Genomic DNA, 20943 nt, shown 5'->3' on the forward strand with positions numbered 1-20943 from the left:
AACATTGACCAGCTGTACACTTCATGGCAGCGCCTTGTAAGTGCACTTGAAACAACGATTTTCTCGCTCAAAACATGACACTCATTCTTTTGGCCGGCCCGGGAAGGGTCTTGTGTTTTCTTCGGGTTTGCTCTGGGATTGTACCGGCATGTTCAATTGGGTGAATTATTTTTCATTCAATTAAAGGAAGAAAGAAATACGCTGGGCAGTATGGTTGAACGAGGATGAAAGTGTCGATTAATGGCCATGGATAAAAGGGAACACGAGGATACTCTCTTACGAGAAGGGTGATTAACACTTCTTTAAGAGCCTCGATAAGCAGCACCGGCGATGACCGGTCACAAGGGTGATGAATAGAGATGAATGGGGTTGGGGCTGTTGCCGACGCGACGTCGGCGAACCCGAACATGCCGGCCAGCAGCAGCAGCAGCAGCAGCAGCAGCAGCAGCAGCAGCATGCCATTTGATGCCGCTGGTGGTCACCATGCTCGTCGCACAAGTGTGGTGGTCTCCCGATGGTCAATTATAATTTACGAGATGTTACAATCACTATAATTAAATTTCATGCAGCACACACGCGAGGCTGCTTGGGCGACTGGACAGTGGGTCTCCTCAAAAGGGAATCGTCGTGCCATGCGTGCGTGTGTGCTGGTTTGAAGAAGCGGATAAGATCGTGAACGATCCGAACGGAATGCCGGAGGATGATGAATGGGATTCGCAACTAGGAGTGTGCGCTGAGCGTAATGAATAACGTACCGGAGGACCAAGGCATTGCGTTACAACAACGGCTAACCTGCCAATAGCATGACTATTTGTCTGTTTACGTGTGGAATTACGAACTGGACACGCCTTCTAGAAGGATAGGCGATAGTTAGCTTATTAATTGATTTATAAGATGACACCATCCAGTGGGCGCAACTAGTCGTTGTCTTGACTACTCATACCGCGCATTAGGCTAATGTGTGTAATGGCACAGGCCAGCTGCAGGAAGGTGCGTTCAGTGCGTTGAAGTGCAAAAGCCTCTTGTTTCAAGATGGTTTGCAAAGCGATTAATTTAATCATAACTTGTGAAGCTGTGTACATTCATTACGCAATTAATTATATTAATTAAAAAAAATCTAAATACCTGAATCATTTAAACCATAGTTACTTTTAGGATTGATTATCAATTATGTATTAAGTGGTCTTTTCAAATGTTTTATTTAATCAGTATAATTTAGTAATATCTATCAGTGATATTAAAGGGAAGAAATAAATATTACTAACTCTTTTTTAAGTTTGGGAAATTTATGGAAATTGAACGATCTTGCGAAAACTGATGATAGGACTATGGTATTGGTGCAAACTACCCCTTAAAAATTAAAATAGAACCAACAAAAATCCGTTATGAATGGAAAGAAGACATGTACAACACAAAAATCTTACTTTAGACATATCATAACAAAGATATCGAAAGAAAAGGCTGCTTCGAACTGTAAAAACCCAGAGATTATTTGTTTCCCGAAAATAATACCATCGCAATCACCGGTAAAAACCGGTAAGCCCTCTCTCCCCGTAATGAGCGGAACCGATAGTTTATTTTATCACACAAAAGACACACATGACCCACGAAACGGTAGACACCACCATCGGCACATGTTGGACACCCATTGGAGTTCGAATTACGCCACTAGCGAGGATGTGGTCAGTTAAGCACTGGGAACGGATACCGAACATAAAAAGGATCACCCTACCGGTGCGACGCAAGATTCAAAATGTAAAAAGAAAAAGAATCCTCCCAAAAACAGTAACTAATGGTGTTATCTAATCTTTCCCCATCATCAATTTTGATAACATCGTCCTCATCACCCGTCCCCCGAGTGGTTTTGATTTTGGTATCCCACAAAAGGCGACTGTACGTCGAGAGATAGTTATGGGAACCGTGCCGGACCTTTGTCTCATCATTAAAATTTGACCAAGCATTACGGAGGAGGAGATTGATTTTGTGGGCTGTGGCAGGGCGCGAGGAGAGGGTCGCTTTCGGGTGACCATAGGCGAGTCGGTCTATCCCTACTCGCTGTACTCACATCGTATCGCAAAAAGGGGGTTATGGGAGGATACATTGCTTTGGTATGGTCCATCTCTCCTCTTTTGCTTCCAACCAGAGACCGCCAGACGGCCAGACGGCGGTTGAGATGAAGGGTGAAATCTCTTCCGCAAAGATGCACCAACCGAGCACCTCTAACCGATGCATGTTTTCGCAAGCTTCATTTAGCCCCGGAGCCATTTCTCTTCTCCGGGAGGAAAGTTTCACGGTATCCATCGCGCTCTTGGATGGGGCCCGTCAGCATGTTTTATTTGTTAATAAATTTTCATTGCTCGCTAATAAATCTTCGATTTTTTACCTTTACCTCCTACTCCTTCCTTCTCTTCCATTTCCCTGGAGTCCTCCTAGATTGCCGATGGCGGATGGGAAGGCACAAACCGAAACTGAACCATCCATTAAATGATCGAGTACAGCATGGTCCGATGCGATCCGGTGGAGCAGGTGCGAAATGGTAAGGAGCTAGCAGGGATGTGCCTTAGACAGATCACAAAAACGGCCCCGTAGCAGATATTGGCATTCAGCATTAGGACGCCTTACCAACTTGTAAAGGCTTCGGTGTTTCTTTTTTTTTCTCCGCTGTTGCAGAAACTAGCTAACCACATTTATGGTCATGTAGCCCTACTTCTCATAGTAGGCGATGGCCGGGCATGTGAGACGGGAGATGCGCGGTCGTGATGGCGAAGAAAGAATGATGATTGTGGCTTGGAAACATTCGTGGCGAAAGTAAGGCGTGTACCGTGCGCGCATGATGGCGGCTCGTAACGCGAAATGCCTCAACCAATATTCAAACCAAGAGTTCCGATTTCGCCATTTCTGCCAGCGGCACTTTGACTATCGCGCCGCGCTCGTAATGAACCATTGAGGAGGGAGCAAGTGAATCACACTTTTCGGAAGATCGAAGAGAAGATGATTCGCACTCGAGGGCACACCATAGGTTTGCAATAAAGTTTTACGGTCACCGTGCCTACACCCGTCAACCGAGTGCGCCCTCTGACCGGCCAAACGATAACTCTTTAGCCGTGGCCACACGGGGCGAAAATTTGCGCGCAAATTTGCACATTAATGCCAAAATGTTTTCGCTTCGTGTGGCAGGGGTAAAAACCCGAAAATTTATGCCGAAATGTCAAACGTATTGTTTTCATCTGTGTTTTGGCCGCTGAAGTTGATTTCCGAATAAATTTTGCAGTTTTTAACGATATTGTTGCTGTTGCTGTTATATTTATATTAAAAATGCAAAAACAATACGAAAAGAACCTACATTTTCGTAAATAAAGCGTTCGATAGCGTCAAGGGTTCAGCGAAAAAGTCCGCGGACGTATAAAAGTTTGACAGCGTGTAAGGGTTAAGCGAAACCGTTTTGGCATTAATTTTTTCGTTTGCGCTAGGGTTTTCGCCCCGTGTGGCCACGGCTTTTGCGCCGCTCGCGGCAATAGCGGCGTAATGAGAAAGAGACGCGTCGTCGTCGTCGTCGTGATGTAAGATTTGGTCACGAAATAAATCACCCATCCCAGTGAGGTTTGAGCAACACCTTCGGTTTTCTATTAGTATGTTTGCATCGTGTCAAAAACGGGCGTTGGTTTAATATCATCGCTTCATTCGCACGGCAATCGTGACGATTCGCGAGATACTTACGCATAATGGTACCGAAGAGATCTTCGGCGTAGCCCTGCGGATCGCTGAAGCCACCGATCAGCTGCAGCTCGATACGTCCCTCCGGATAGCCGAAGGCGAGCTCCTGGACGCGGGTGACCATGGCCGAAACGGCTTCATCGGTGCCGCTTCCGTCGAGATGTGCTAACGCAATTGCGCCGGAACCTGCAATTGGAAGGAGTAGTGCGCAAATAATTATCGAATCATTCAAGCATTTAAAAACGATTTCTTTTCACTTGATTGGTATTGTGTTTACACCAAGCATTGATATAACTATCGTTAATTCAATTTTATCGTGTAACTAGAAGGAAGTAGATACTATTCCTGTACTGCTCTGCTTCTAATTACTTTCACTTCCATGTACAAGCATAGAATCACAAGCATAAGCATTCATTTGTATGATGCGCGTTCCTGATTTTGTTTGACGCTGCTCTTGTTGTACTAGATTCATGGTATTTTTACTTCAATAATGGTTAATGTTATATGCTTTCAATTATAATAATTAAGATATTTGCGTTATTTGCTTTCAAATATGATTCTTTAAACAAATATACGGCTCGTTTAAGCCTTAAAACCTTAACCTTAAAAAGGTTAAAAATAGGTCTTTAATCACTGTTAATGAACGGAATACTCTTCATTCATTCATTCAATCAATACTAGTAGAAATTGAATGTTTCTTTTCTGGTAAGCCAAAGCGAATTCATTTCCAATTTATCCTGGGCTAAGTTGCTTAAAGATTGCAAAACTGCCATAGTATGATCTATAGGGAGGTTGAATTGAGCGAATTGCGATAAATTATAACTGTTGATAATAAAATACAGCTTTTGATTGAACAACGTTCCAATGGTGGCCCTACTCGCTGCGACTTTGCGACAAGCAGAATCAAGATTGAATAGTTTTATCCGTTATGAACCTCAAGTTTCAAACATACGCTACAGTGACTCTTTCGCAAAAACAAAACTTCACGCGTTTCCTCACCTGAGTGCCGCACGACAACGATGATGCATGTGGTGGCATCGTCCGAGCCGATAATGTTCACATTTCGATCGTGCGGTGCGACAGCCGCCATTTCTCGCTGACAAACATACAGCAACCCCGGTGCTCCGACCTAAAGCGAGAAGACAAAAAACAAGGAACAGAGAGGATGGACATCATTAGATATCTAGATTCTTGAAGAGCACCCCAGGAAGGGGGAGAGAGACAGGCAACTTACCGTTTTGGTCGGAATCGAAAGTAGCTGTGTGGCCATCTCGCGGTAGACGGGATGTTCCAGGAACAGCGCATGGGTGTTGATCGGCCGCTCATCCTGTATGATTCCGTTCAGCACCAGTACCATTGTGGAAGTGGATTGTCTTCACCACCCTCCTCCCCTTTGTCCGGCGGAGCTCTTGGGTGTGATCGATTGGCGCGATATCGGGTTCCGATCGGGTCACTACTTTGCGACGAGCCGCGTGTGTGTCGTGCTGTCTTCCACCACTTCCTGTGTCGGTCTGCGTGTCTGTGCTTTGGACGAGGGGAGAAAACGGAGAAAGTCCTTTTGGATAAGATACCGATCTTGACGTGTCGACTCGTGTCGCGACCAAACAAAGCGCAACGCTGAGTAGCCCCGGGAGAACCACGTGAATGACCACCCTTAGGATCCGGGGCCGTCCCCCCCAGGGGGTGTTTGATTTGATGTTTTGATTAATCATGTGCCCGGTGGTTATGAGGCAAAGTGAGTGACGAAAAATGATTCACACATACAACGATAGAGATAGAGAGTGATGGAGAGAGTGATAGAGCGATGTAGATTAGGGTGCGAGGATGACAGAGACTCCGATGGCGATCGATGATCATGCTGCTGCTGATGATGATGATGATGATGATGATGCAAACTCCCCACTGAGCGTCACCTGCCGTGATCGTCGCATCAATAGTCGGACGACGAATCGAAGGCCACACTGCACACGCAGCACAGCACAGCGGTTGGCTTTCGATCCTGGCTGGCTGGTGGTTTTGACATTTTATGCTACAATGGCCCTTCCTCTCCCTGTTCTCGCGCTCTCCCCGCGCTCGGAGCGGATCCCCAGCTGTCATAATGCGTTGTGTGATGGTTGATTAAATTATACAGATTACACATTGAATCCGTGGGACAAACCAACGAGACGCGCGATCGCGTGGCCATCCCGCCGAGTTTGAGCGGCCACACCTCCCTCCCTTTTTTGTGCCTAGCGATCGCCGTGGTGTGTTTGAATGAATGTCCTTTGCCAACCCTTTGTCGATGGGGCGAGGTCCGGGCGGTTCGCGGTCTAAGATGATGGTGATTAATGATAAACGCGCACCGCGCAGCGGGCAAGCCGACCACGGTACCATGGCGGAATAGTGAACCACCTCGGTGCCTTCTCGGTGCACCTCCTCTCGATCGTTGGACCATCCGATCGTCTAACGCTAGAGGAGGTGACAGGCTCATTGGGGTTCGTCGCCGTCGTCTTCGTCGTCGTCATCGTTTGCTCGAATCGAGAGTTGCCTGATGATGGACAACCCATCGCAAACGGGGGACAGGAGAAGAAGGAGGAAATGGACGGCTATGGATTGCCGCTAGAAATCATAATTCACCCGCTTCACTCATGGAGGAGTTTTGTTTCTATTGCTTCACTCTCTCGTCCGGGTCTTCAGGTGCCTGCATCCTTCTTCGCTTGGCTAAACTCCGATTCCTCCGATACACTGTTTTGTCCACCGTCGGCTGCGAAGATGCTGCGACTAGGAGGGCGATGATGGCATAATACAAACAACGCAAACTGCACATCATTACTGCTCATCCCGGAGTTTGGATGCCACTTCGACGGCATTGTGGCGGCCGCGACGGCGCGTTCACGCAATCAACCTTTTCCCTATTGGTTTCCACCGATGATGGATTGTGTTGTGTCGCTTTGGTACGCCATGCCATGCCACGGTACGGTGCCAAGGTGCGGAAGTGCACCGGGTAAGGGACAACATTGTAAGAAACAATGGCCATGGCCAGCAACAGATTAGCAAGGTTCTGTTCGATCTTTCGTGATGATTTCTTCATTTAGCATAAACAAACGTTCAAAGTAGGTTTCATTTAATGACGGTTTGCGATTGGTGGTCGGTGATTTGTGGAGTTCTAGGTTAATGGGGGAATGCATTTGCTTCAGAGGAAGTTGCCTAGAAATCAGTTTAGGTATTAGGTCAATAATCTGAACATGTAACACATTTACATCTGTGAACATGCAACAACAACAGATTACTAAATGTTAGTTACTTTGTTTTAAATATGATCAATCGTAGGAATTCCACAGCATTAGACAAATAAGATTTTCATAGAACAATTTTCTAATGCATTATTTCGATGCATAGATGTCTAATCGAATAAATCGATAAGATAAAAAATCGATATTAAATATTCGGTTCAAAGCCAAGATTTCTTTTATGAAAAAAAATCTATATTTTGGTTTTAAAATCTGTATATTTTGATGTTAAAAGCTACAGTTTGTTGTTTTAGGTTTTAAATAACAGTGAATATTATCAGTAATCGTATGTCTATTGTTATATTAGAATTAGTCTCACTCCATGAAATTATAAATTCGAGGGCACAGTGTTGCAAAATAGGTCTCTGTAAATGGAGTTGAAAGCGATCAACGTAGCTTACATGATGAGTACAAATGCTTATAGAGACCGAAAATGTCTCCGCCAAAAATATTATGTTATCTGTAAGCCACGTTTGAGGTATAACAGGAGGCTTCATTTTCTTCCAGTTTTTTATTCAAGAGGAGCAGCACGTGCCTTGATCGCTCGTGTAGCAGAGTTTCAACAGCGTCCAGTAGCCGAGTTTTGCTTTAGCTTTAGCTTTAGAACATACTGTTCGTTTGGGTAACCTTATGGTTAGCAGAAACAATGTATTCATGTTTTAGTAGATTTTAACAAGTTTGACTTAAGTATGAACTTACAACAGCTTCTAGTTAAAATGGTTTACATCGAAAGCTCAGGATTGCAAAGACCATTAATCAACTCGAACAACTTGACACGTTAAAATGAGTTTCGTTAACGTTAAGAATTTGAACGACGTAGCAATAAAAAAAAACTAATACGTAGAACGTTGTTTCCAACCGCTTAGCTGCATGTAGCTCCAGCCCAACAAGCACGTTTGTGGAAGAGAAACATTGTAGGATGTTGCATACTGACTTCTTAGAACTTTGTCTACCAACGCATAGATTCTCGTAATCGATTTAACCATTTAAATTCAATTTGCTACCAATATGATTATAGTTGCGCAAGAACTATGAATAATTCAAAACGGAAGCATGCACACTCCAACTAAATAAATCCTATCGATTGGTCACCAAGCATTCCATGCACGGGGGTGGTGATATTATGCATTTTTCATAAGCCACGCTTCATATTAGCATGTGAGGCGATCAACCCAAAAGGGACGTTAGGCAGAAAACTGTTGGTTAAACGGGTTTCCTAATAGTTTATGCTTGCTATAGGCAGATGCAAGTTTGGCATAGGTAGAAGGCTGAACGAGGTCTACGAATGCGCATTGCAAACTATTTCAACATTAATCCTACTACCACCTTTCGTCCATTATTCCTTTAAGTCGCGAGATTTACAGTCGAGCATCGTTTTTAATTAAAATCCAAAGCCTCCTACGAACTTCAACTCCGATCCGCACGATCATGCGAACGGCGGTGTTCGAACCAACGGACAAGAATCGCTTTCGGCATCAATTTCGCACGAGCATCAAGCAGCAGCAGCATCAGCATCAACGAGCGGTGTGTAAAAGGGTTTGCCAAAAGCCAAGATGCTTCACTCCATAAGCAAGCGCTCGATCGGAGACAATTAAAGTCTTGATGGTTGATTAAATGCTTCCATTTATTTCATCATAGCCCCCTTATTGCGCGGGACTGATCGACAACGATAAAGACGAGATCGGGCGCTCCTCATGTGGGAATCGTGTGTGTGTGTGTGTGTGTGTGTGTGTGCTTGTGCCGTGAAGACCAGACCAGAATGGCCATAATTGAATGAACGTTTTTCGCGTTTCGGAGCCATGTCCGCTTGTCAATCGCCAAACCGGGAGTGGGAATCGCACCCATGCTTGACGGTAATTGTTTAATAACATTAGCGGAGCCGATCGTTGCGCGATGCGCGATCCCAAAAAGGCGCGTGAAGGAGCGTAGCCAAAGGAGCATTCCTTAGGGGCCATGAAAGCAGGAAATGGTTGTGCAGTTGAGAAAAAGATTGATTTGCAAAACCCATGTGCATTAAGTAACGGCAATACGCAAAAATCATCGTCATCACGAACTAGGAGTTGGCCGACCTGCGGTCACTTTGATGGCAAGCGGTTCGGTCAGGAAATGTGCCGGATTTCTAATAAACAACGATCTTACCATTTTCTCGATTTTATTGCTTCGATTTTATTGCCGTTAAGGGACGTCAGACGATGACACATCCACTCTAATGCACCAGGGCGCCAATAAAAGATGCAAAATGACTGTCGGAGTTGGCGGAGATTCCGAGATTCCGCGAAGGAGCTCTCTCTCTCTAACATTCGCTGGCGACCCTGATACGCTGTAAGATTTATGACCAGGCAGTGCGGACATCGAAGATGGCTACTCTTCCAAGTCCGGGTACTTCAATTTCCCCTTTTTTTAGCGTCCATACACATGCACTGTGTGTGTGTTTGGTCAGGAGAAGGAGGTTCGAAAATTAAATTAAATTTAATACGTCACCAAAACTGCAGCCAATATATCGCATGCGACATACCCGTGATGGCGTGACGTATCAAATGGCTGACGACAAACATGTCCGGTTTTGCCGCCGGACTAATCATGTCTTGTCGTCATAAAGTATCAATCGTACAAAATGCTAATTATAGACAGTGTTACCCCACCTTCCTCCAAACCGCCATTGCCGCCAGCGCCACTGTAAGCTATTATCTTAATCTCCGTTACGAATCCGCACCACCGGCCATTGAGCATATATGCACGCAGCATGCACTCGTCAGTGGCATTATTGTGCAAATTTTGCCCACTGTGACCCCTATACCTGTCACTGGGGAGGGTGCATTGTTGAATGCTCGAATGCAAAGGCGAGCGCAAGTCGAAGTCGTAATGAAATGTACTTAAATCCAATATCCTCCCTTCCTTTTGGTCGATGACGCTTTACGATTCTTGCCATGTTTGCGTGTGTGTGTGTTGCGAAGTCGAGAGGTGAGAGCCGTTATCATTAATTCCAAAACGTAGTCCCCTAAATATGGGGTTTACATGCTGTGGAGGGATTGACATCGGAGACGAATGCAGCCGCTGTGCTGTGCTGCGCTGCCCCTGGATACCACCTCGGGACCGCGCTGTCAATCAAACGAAGTCGCGAAAGGTGCTACAATGCACCACTGTGCACGACTAGAGGACAATGGTAGAACAAACACTTTCGTCATAACGCGGGAGGGAAAGGGAGTTGAGAAGGTGCGCAGAAATTACATGTTACCACCAGCCCCACACGCGTTCCCGAGAGTTCGCGATTTGCTTCGAAGGCCAGACCAGCTTGTTAGAGAAGGTGTAGAGAAGAGCGTAGCATGCGCGGGCGCGCAAAGATTGGACGCACGTTTCTAGGGCTAGATGAGGTTGCGATAGGTTGCCAGGGGAACCGAGGAAAACGATACCGATGTGATTGGCATGTACTACATTATTTAGTTAATGCAAAACGGCGGCCTCGTGTGACGAGTGACGAGTGGTTTCTTTTTTGATGCGTATTGTGTTCACATTTTGCATAATGCCAATAATGTGATTAGGGGCAATGATTTGCATAAGAATGGGTGAGCATTTGCTGTGTTTGCAATCAATTATTAGCGATTAGGATAACAAGTCTATTCTACGCCCAAATGCCAGGTATACAGAGTGGCTCATAAAAAAATACAAAATTGTTGCATAAACTTTTTTTGTTTTTTTTCAACACTAGTACTAGAGGTATTGGTCTAGTAAGATGTATTGTAGTGTTCGAGAACCATGTATTAAAAAGTATGTTGTAAATGATATTTGTACAGTAAAATGTACGCATATATCGAGAGTTACAATTTATAGAAACTATTGACGGTCGTTCAAGTATTAAATTCTCGCAACTGTGAGAAAGTAAAATTGAAGTTTCCTACTAACAATCTCATTGGAGTTATATTTGAAGCAGTTTCTTGCCAATTGTTTACAAGTGCCTCAAATTTATTAAAAAAAATCAGTGGTTAAATGAATATCGAAGTCTGTATCTATGCTTTAAAGAATCGCGTTTTGGTATGGGTTAAAGGAAATTTCGAAATATCTAAACAAATTGTTTTTCAGCTAGATGGAATTACGTTCCATTCGTCAAAACAACACAATTATGATCTGCAAGCATTTGAGACGATTGGAACTCATTTGGCCTTTTAATATGGTTGTATGTTCAAGGAAAACTCTGCGAATCCAATGGTACCTGTTGGCGATTCACCAACAGCTTCCATCTCCAAACGTATCTTACAAAGACACCTACTCGATATCGATATAATGGACATGTCAACTATTTTTTGTTGTTATTATAAACATACGGCTCGCCCGTCATTATATATGTTAAAAAAACTATTTTTTGTTGCTTTTTTGGTTGAATTATTAAATAGACCGAAGATAAATGTACTTACAATGAAAGAAAACTTGGCTTAGAGCATCAATTAGCGATGTTTGGATTTTTTATGGTACACTTTTTAGCCATTTTTAATAGAAGACAAGTTCTTGAGGTTATAAATATACCAAGAGTTTTCATAGGAATATGTCAATAGCCTGTTCTGTTCTCAAATAGCAACTTTTCCTAGCCAGAAACTAACATGGATACCTAAGATTGAGATCGAGAACAGCGAATTGCCTCAACGGATTGAACCACAATGTGCTATCGGTTTTAATGGTGCAGGCAAACGTTACGCCACTCATGGGCAAACAATGACATGCATGTCGTTGTGCGAAAGTGGGCCCATTCAGCGACCCTCACCCTCCCCGTTGTTGCTGTCGTTTGCTACTAATGAGCGATTTGCCAATCAAAACCCATCCGAGATCGTAACCGACTTGAGAAGGGTCACTCGCTGCACGCGTTCCAGCTATGTGATAAATCGGATGCCATGAAAGCCGCTGCAATGATTAATTGTCCCTCTTCGCTACTTTGAGGTAAGATTAACAGTGGCCGAGACGGGAGCAGTGATTGCGAATGTATTACACAGGGACAGGGGTGGTTTTTGTCCTATCCGTGGTGCACGTGCTCCGGAAAGCCGAAGGATGCATTTGTCGTCAGTGGCGATCGTTAGTTGGGGATGCATTACGCTTTTGATTAGATTAAGGTATAACACTGCACCTAACAGAGAGCTCCGGATGGACAAGCATGATTAATTGTTCCGGCGCTGGGGTGGTGCGTAGCTTCAGGTAGCGTAAAATTGAAGGAACAAATCTTAATAACCACGTTTGAAAAGATTGCTAAACATAAAAAGTGCGGAATCAAACGCTATCAGCTAGGATGTTGTGGTTGTGTTTTGTTGATTCCAGTATTATTATTCATCGGCGAGATTGTATGTCTAAAAAATGCTCTCCACATAATGCTGTCGACCACCTGTGGCTCTATAAACAACGAAACTCTTGAGTCAACGAAGGATTTTGTTGTTTTAAGGAGGTGTTAACCCATCATATTCTATTGCTAGCCATTGTTGCCGTAGTTGAAATTCAGCTTAAAAGCCCCAACACATGGAATTTTAGGCACGCAGAGCATTTGATCGAAGATATGAAACTAGACAGAGATATTTAATACCGTACCCCCCTGCGATCGCACGCCACACGCTGCGAGCAACGTTTCTACAAAGTAAACAACCATCGCCAAGAAACAATGTCTAACCGAATTCCGAATCGCACCTCGTTGGCGATTTCCTGGCGATAGTGATTTAACTTTTCGCGCACCGAACGGTGATTATTCATTTCCTGCATTCCAGCGCTGGCATAGACGCTGCCCTGAGTGGTGTTGTGGCCCTTGGAGGCTTGATCCAGCAGCAGTCTGCCTAGGTATCATCAATCTATCTCGCCGCATGGATTCAAACCGAAGGATCCACCACATTGGCCGTCGGGCTTCTTCACATCTTCCGTGGGGGTCGTGCGATATCTACGTCTACGACGGTTGGATAAATCGACTGGCCTAGATAGAGGGCTTATAACCGTCGTATACCTCCATCCTGTGGCCCTCGTCCCGTCGTCTGGCGAAACTAATTAAACGGTTCGAATCGAACAGTTTAAATCTATTCCATTAATCAGAGACCCCGGCAGCAGAAGCTGCATTCGATGTCGTGAGAGAGGCACGGCCGCTAAGGCCGTCCTTTCCGCCAACGGGCGCGTCTCAGGGTCAGTCGAATCGAAGCACTGCCCCGTTGATGAAAAGTAGGCCTTGGGTTTTCGGACAAGCGAACTCTCTTCGTCGCAGACGATCGCGTTCCGGTCCGGGCTGGTTCTTCGGGACGGTGTGGTGATATATCGGGTATTGGAGAGCCCGATTCACCAGGTTCACGGACAGGACGACCGGTGAGCGGGTGGCCGAGGAAAAAAGGGGCCCATTGGGAAGGTGTAGATGGCCGATTAAAACGGATCTAGGAAGCTGTGTGTGTGCGCCTGTGGTCCCGAAACATGTGGACCTATGAGCTGGAGCTTGAAATAGAAACCGCGATCACGCTTCTGGGCTGCGTCGGGCCGCAAGCCGGCACACGGCACGGTCGCGGTTGCGATCTAATCTGATTCACCCGGGTTGAGCTTCGAGGTTGTTGCATTTGGTGGTCGGCAAATGGTGGGTATGTTACGGGTTACGGCCGAGCGGCCGGGGCTAGTACATCCTTCTTAATAGCTCTGTTCGAGTTTACAGTTATTTTATCGCGATCTGGCAATGGTCGCGGTGAAATGGTCGCATATTGCCACGCGGATAGCGACCGGCGTTGATTCCGCTTTTGTGCTTACGAACAATTTAATGTAACGTTGGTAATTCGATTATTGTTGTGGTTTAAAATTTTATAACAGTTGCATGTTTCCCTTGTTTGTAAGTTCGTTGACATTAGACATTATTAGATCGGAACAGGATAAACAGAAACCAATAGTTATCTAAGCTTAAACGAAATGGGCATTTTAATCTAGTAGTTCAGTCCAAATTGTTCTGTTTTGAAGTTGCTTACTTGAGAGGAGTTCAGTGAATCGCAATCAGCTAACGACGAGAGCGTAGTAGGCTGGTAAGGACTTCGGAATCGCTCGAATAAACAAATGATCACGTGCTATATCGACATACGAAGTGCTTTGCCTTTTTTTTTACCAGGAAACGCCACACTGCATCACTATCAAACTCACTTATCACCCACGGAACTCACAATTGAAGGAGGGATCTAGGTACCTTCCTGTCACGGCGATCACGTTCGCTCCTAATCAGATCAGTGTAATCAGTAGTTGTTGTTCTATTTCCGATCGATTTACGATGCACTGACGATATGCAGGCGGCTGTGTTCCTACGGTACCACCGTATGCCGTTATCAGGCGTCAGCAGGATTGTCACAGACCGGAACCGTTGATCGTTCGTTCGATAAGCCGATTGCTGCTAGCCGATCTGTCTACCGGGCGGCTTCGCTATAGCACTACACCACTCTTTAACAATGTGATTCGTGAGCACAAAGACCGGCGCTCCGAGACGACGAAACGAACCGAAGAACTATGTAACAGCGAAACCGTGTCCAGGCACGACACGATGCTCATCCGTTCGCGGTCGTAGGCAGACTGAACTGGATGCTGCTGCTTCAACCGACGAACCCGAAGGTAGTCAATAGTGGCTCCCTGATGCTGGTCGGGAGTGTCGGGGCTCGTGGCTGGCGCAACTCACAGCTGACAGCGTCGGAGCAGGGGTGGACGGGATAATGCGATACCGGTTCCCTTACTCTCAACTGGAACGGCTGGATTTGCTTCCATGCACTTCCACCAATCGGCATCGGGATCTTCTGCCCGGGAAGTTGCAGTAGCAGCTGTCGGTCGGCGTTATGTAGATGTGCTGCAAGATATGAGTTCGGAACGAGAGAAACGGAGAATTAATGGATGCGATGCGATATTAGTAAATTGATGATCAGTTTAATCGTTATCGGTGAGTATCTATACTTAGGTATTTATACATTGTATGCAGCACTGAGAGAAGAAGGTAATCGAATTTGAATCCCCATTTTACAAATCATCTTCGCTAACATCAAAACCTCACAGTTTGCACATGTTTTTGACGACGGACATGTTTTCCTTTACGGAAGTTGTCGTAACATTTGCACTACCAATGCTTATCGGTTGTTGTGCGAAAAGAACACCGAATTCGGGTAGAGTGTGTTATCAAGCAGACAATGTTACCGTGCCCTATTGATAACTCTTATACCACCAGACACACACAGTTTCTGATCAGTCAGCGCACATCTTGCCACATTTTGGACGATCGCCGGCCGGCGCTTGATCTGTGCGCTCCGTGGTTTCCAACCAAAATGTCTACCAAAGGTCCAAGCAGGCCGGGTGCTGATTCCAAAACGTAATCTCCGCGTAAAACGGACGGCGCTCGCTCGCTCGTTCGCTTCTTTGTTTAGTTGTTGGGAATTCCCTGCCTTTCTTAATCGCGTCGCGAGCCTCGCGTCGTGTCGCTCATCATTGATAACACTGTAGTGCTGCGATGCGACGCAGCGGAGCGGACGCAAAACAATGATTATCAAAAGCCAAAGCAGCAGCAGCAGCAGCAGTAGCGTTCGTCCAAACATTAATGGCTTCATTGGAAAGTGTTTAGATCACCGCGGGCAGCATCCCAAAAAGCAGCTGTGTATTAGAGAGCAAGGATAGTGATCGAAGCGTTCGTGTGAGTGTTCGTTATCTTTTCATAACAATCCCTGCCAGAAGCCGCGCGGATGATGCCAACCCCCGGCTGGTCAGCCAATGGGTTGCGTGTTCAATCAGGTGCGTCGAAAGATTAGCTAGAATGACGCGGGGCAAGGCGCCAGTACCGGACCCGTTCCTGGCAGGAGCCGAGGAGTGAATGAAAGAGAGAGAGCCGGCGGGGCCACGAGCTCAAACCCCCTGATAACAAGTTGTTAGATGTGATTACATTAATATGTTATTTTGTCTTCAGTTTGCTCTCCCTTTCGATGTCATGACGACGGAATGGGCGGACGGATGGATCGTTCAAGTAATGGCCCCGTAGCATGACATGCATGTCGTTGTCTAGGAGAGATGCTGGTTCGTTGGTCAAGCTTACGTGTGTCTCCGAGTGTTCGACTTAATTTTAATCCTTCGGTATCCCCCTTCGCCCAGCCTTGGTACCGAGCGAATTGGATTCGTTGCTCGCCCATATCGTTATCGTTAAGCCGAATGTACCACCGACAACTGACCAACCGACAGTGACCGACCGGTTGTTGCCGGTACTACTGCTGCTGGTGGTGGTGATGGCACGATGCGGTTGCTACATATTTGATTAATATATTCTCCCTCGCTCGATCGAAACGGAGCGGCAGCAGCAGCAGCCTCGGACGTCTTGAGTTACACACTTGAAGCGTCGAAGTTAATTAAACATTACGTTGGTGAAATTGTAAAATGGAATTCATTAGAATACATTATCGGGTTTCACTGGCAACCCTCTAGTGGTGTGGTCTGCCGGCCAATCGACGCATGCAGCCCTCCCGCATTCCCCGGTGGCCTGCATATTGTCGTGCGGGTGCCGGAGACCGATGACCGGCCTGAAGTCACCTCAACGTCGCCGTCGTCGTTTGACAGTTTCGTGTTCGTGGTGCCGGCCGTGTGTCCGGCGGATTGAACAAACGAAAAACCGTACATCAGTCTGGTGTGTGTGTGTGAAAGGATGAGGGATGAGCAAATGCTTTACATTTGATTTGCAAAATCATCAGCAGAGGAAGGTGGGAGGGAACTTGAAATCGTGAATGTTCTATGCTTGCTTGCTTGCTTGCTGGTGGGCTATCGATTCTCCGAATAGGATTCGGGATTCGCACGACCTGGAGGCATGCACATGATAAAGGTTCCCTCCTCCCTCCAGTGGGCAGCGTAGTGATAGGAAATTTTTAATCGCTCGCCTGCCGTTCGGCTGAGCCCAAGATGTCAACAATTTGGCTGAATCTTTGTTGACGAGAGAATGCGATGGGTGTGTCACGTTGATTGTTGCAGTTGCAAATAGTATAATGCAGTGTTGAATGCCGAGAAACGCTTTAGGCGATGCAATGCAAACGATATTATTGAATGCAATTCTTTTTAAGCTTAAGAGAAGCTTCTCAATGTTCCTAAGACAAGAAGTTATCGAAATTAATATTTATGCAAAGTTTGATCGAATTGAAAACTGCTTTTCTAAGCAAGAAACCATATAAACAAAACATCAGTAGATATTTTATAGCAGTACCAGAAGCTCTCGATGTAGAGTAAAAGCTCTACACTTACAGTTTTTGGTCTTATCGCGACGCTTATGTGAAGAATCTCGGAATACTTCAAACAAAATACTTATGTTTTCTCTTACAATATTGAAAAGAAACAAACAAAACTAGTATACAATTCATTTTGAGGCTTAGAAAAACGATAAAGACAATAATTAAAATTGAATTTAGTAGGTAAAGTACTTGTGCGGTTGTGTGTGTTAAAGTAAAGATTGTGACGATTTGGTCCCATAATCGTTTCTAATGTCAATCGTTCAACTGGCTTCTATCTTAGCACGTTTTTCTACGTGGAGCAGGCATGCATTTATTGGTTATATAGCACTATTAAGAACAAATGGAATCTTTTCTGAAAGCAATTTATAAATAGTATTTAAGAACTGTAAGAAAGTGGCAGTCATGGAAGAAAATATTTGTCTACCCATCGTAAAAACATGTATTGAACTGCTAGCGTCGTTATAGGTTAGCTGTTCTCTTGAAGATTCCAATCCTCCAATTGAAGCAATTTTTTTTAGAATTCTGATAAATGAAATAAAGGAACAGATGTTTATTTAAAGGATCGCAACACAAAAAGTCTCCTTCATTGATCAACATTTTATGTTCCATTTGTACCTCTTCAAATGATGTAACGTTCACAAAAACCAAATGGTGTTAAGTAGAGTCATTGCAGTATGATTTCGAGAACATTCTAAAAGATTTATGCCTATTTTATGCTTTATGGTGGTAAAGTCAAGTCTGTTAACAACCAGCATTCGAGCTAAAGCATCCTCCTACCCTTTTCCTGCTTATCTTACGCTTTTATGACCTAGCACAGATTTGTCAATAATGGCAATGACGCGTCGTCTTCGTCCTCGTTGCCATCGCAACGCAATGAATGCGGTATATGGGCGCTGCTGTTGCTGCTGAACCGCCAATTAGTGTGCTCATTACGAAAGAGCTCACCACCTGAAGCTGCGGGCTCAGCTTCACGTGCGACGATAAAACTAGATGCATCGGCATCATGCATCGTACGTACTACACCCATCTTAATTCTAGGCGAAGCAAATTGCGAACCCCGCAGCCTCCGCAGCCAACGCTGATTGTGGCGATCGAGCATTGTGTTGGCTTGCCTACCCCGGTGGAGGCACACACAAAAAAGGCCACTCTCTGTGGCAGCCCCTCGTACCGATCCGCCGGGGCTGCAAAGTCCCCGTCGTGGTGGCGCAGTCGGGGTTCGGTCAATTAAGGGTGTGGGACGATGGCGTAGCGAAATCGGTTTTTTCTTACGACTTATACGGCCTCAAACCGACGGACGGACGGACGGACGGTGGACGACCATGCGAGTGAGTGCGCGCGCGGCCAGAGTTGTTTGCTTCTCATGTTTATAATTTTATGATTTCACGTAATAATAGTAATGATAATAAAAAATGATTCCAACACCAGGCGAGGAGCAGTCGTCCCGCGGGGTGCGCGCTGCTACACAGCCTCTCCAGCCGACGAAAAGGATCCACGCGATGAGCCGGGACCGTAACTGTAGCTGCTTTTCTTATGCTGCTCTGTGGCCTCGCACACACCGTGTTCGGTGCAAGCTTGCACCACCGGGTGCATCGTGGCGATAGCACGGTGCAAGCAGCGATCATATGACAGGCACATGCTTTATGGCCATGCGAAATGTGAATCCCGGCCCATAGTGGCCAGTCGCCCGGCCGGGCCAATGAAATATCATTTACTTTGCGCGCATTATTATACCCGCGATCCCGGGCCCTCCTCCTCCGAGGAAGGCTGTTTCATTTTTGCTTCGTTTTTTTGCGCGAGCTTTCGGCCTGTCTCGTCTCGTCGCACTGTCCCCTACCGTGGAGAGGGTGTGAAGGTTTCCGTCGCATCGCAATGCAACCGGCACCGCGGGTTGAACCATCCTCATTCGACGACCGAAGGTCCGCGCGGTAATCATCTTCATCCTTGTGGTTCCTTCATGCGCATGCGATGCAAAGTGCACATCCCATTTGTGGATGGACCACGTCTTGTGGATGGTTACAAGTCGGCACACCATACCACGTGCTCGAGATGATCGTTGAGGATGATATCATTGGGTTGTGATCTTCCTCGAACGTACTGTACTGGGCGAGGAAATTTGCCGACAAAAACGGTCTAGCTAAAAAGCGACGAGTTACAGGTTGGTAAGTATGGAGAAGGGGGATAACGTTTCGAAGACTGTGAAAACAAACACAAAAAACACAGCTAGAGACCAATTTGTAATAAGGTGTGTCGTCACTCAATCGATTAATTAGCGTGGATCATGTTTTTGACATTCTTGATTTAAATGACAAATCCGTGTCATTGGGTTATTGCTAATTATTTCTGTATTATTCTGTTGTCATAGACTAATAGTTGTGCAGAAAAATGGATGATCTCCAGATATCCTAATACGATTATTCCGAGGATGTATCTCAAAAATCTGAGAGAACTTGGGAATTGTTTGGAAAACATATGCTTTAATGTGGATACGACAAGATTTCGACGCAAAACATTAATGTTACGCTGCATAAAAATTACTGTTGAGCTGCAAGTCCTCCGCAAGATCATTGACAAAGAAAACATCTCCAACTAATTGAAGGTCTTTTTAGATGAAAAAGGAATGAAAATGAACAGGAAATTTTTGATATCATAAGGCTTTGTAGCTGGTTTTATTCCAAAGCAAGAAGAACGAATTTAAAACCATATAAGCAAGAGTGTCTGTAGAAACTACTCCTTTCATGTAATAGGTAGCTCAAAAATACCGAATAGAGTTAGACCATCAATTTAACTGCCACTATAGACGAAAAGTGCTTCAGTGATACCGTTACCATGGGATTGATTAGGTTGTACAGGATCTAAATTCTTTCAAATGCTTTCATATTAACTAGGCCGGATACAATCAACAAAAGCAATTTAAATTAGAGCTTTAAAAGAGACTCTAGTTGCGCTAGGTAAGAAATAGAAATAGAAATAGAATTAGATGACCGATAAAATTGTCCTAAAGTATATTCAAGAGAGTGAAGATTTAAAAATTTATAAAAAAAATTGTGAAAAAAATTATCAAATCCACCAAACGGAATTATTAGGAAATATAGGGTAAGTCATTTGGACAGGACCTATGTTGAATAATTCCGTCATTTTTGAGCCGATTTGGACAAATCGCCCAGATTATGAAACATCAGTCTATGCCATTTTGTACCATGAATCGATTCACGTAAAAAGCGGACTGAAATTGTATTGAATTACTTTGAAAATAATCCTTCAACTACGAAAACTTTGCGCGCTTATACGTGACTTCTTCGTTCGCAGGATTTGACGGCGTCGGACTTTTTCCTATGAGGCTTTTTGAAGAGCAACGTGTTTGTCAGCAAACCAAAGACTATTGAAGAACTAAACGCTAATATCAGAGCGGGTAATTGCTGCTATTACTCCCGAAATGTTGTTAACTACCATGCAAAATATACAAAAAAGGATATGAATTGCGTTTTGATGTAACGACATTTTTCCTATATTTAACTAATCTGGAGAAACTAATTGCTTTGTGATTCCGAAACTCCAAATGAGTTTTTCGTGTGCCAAATAGAAAAAAGCTTTCCATAAACCAAATAACCCTCTCGTATTCAAAATTAACGAAGCATATTTTACCCTCAGTATAAGGGGTTTAAGTTCTTTTGCTTCCTGTCGCCTGCCATCCGAGTGTTCCACAATAAACGACGAGACATAATGATCCGCCGCCAGCAGCAGCAGCAACA

At 44.9% G+C, this 20943-nt stretch overlaps 1 protein-coding gene across 1 annotated transcript in view; it reads right to left on the minus strand.

The window, feature by feature from the left end:
* The window catches only part of LOC125954324 (protein N-terminal asparagine amidohydrolase), a 30584-nt gene that overhangs the window by 1638 nt on the left and 8003 nt on the right, over positions 1 to 20943 (minus strand). Inside the window, exons 2-5 of the mRNA XM_049684519.1 lie at positions 13937 to 14793; positions 4949 to 5233; positions 4714 to 4843; positions 3718 to 3900 (exon numbers count right to left, since the gene is read on the minus strand). Coding sequence (XP_049540476.1) covers positions 3718 to 3900; positions 4714 to 4843; positions 4949 to 5071 — 436 coding nt within the window. The 5' untranslated portion in view covers positions 5072 to 5233; positions 13937 to 14793. The remainder of the gene's footprint in view (positions 1 to 3717; positions 3901 to 4713; positions 4844 to 4948; positions 5234 to 13936; positions 14794 to 20943) is intronic.

Source organism: Anopheles darlingi, chromosome 3 (genome assembly GCF_943734745.1).
Source record: "Anopheles darlingi chromosome 3, idAnoDarlMG_H_01, whole genome shotgun sequence".
Lineage (NCBI taxonomy): Eukaryota > Metazoa > Arthropoda > Insecta > Diptera > Culicidae > Anopheles > Anopheles darlingi.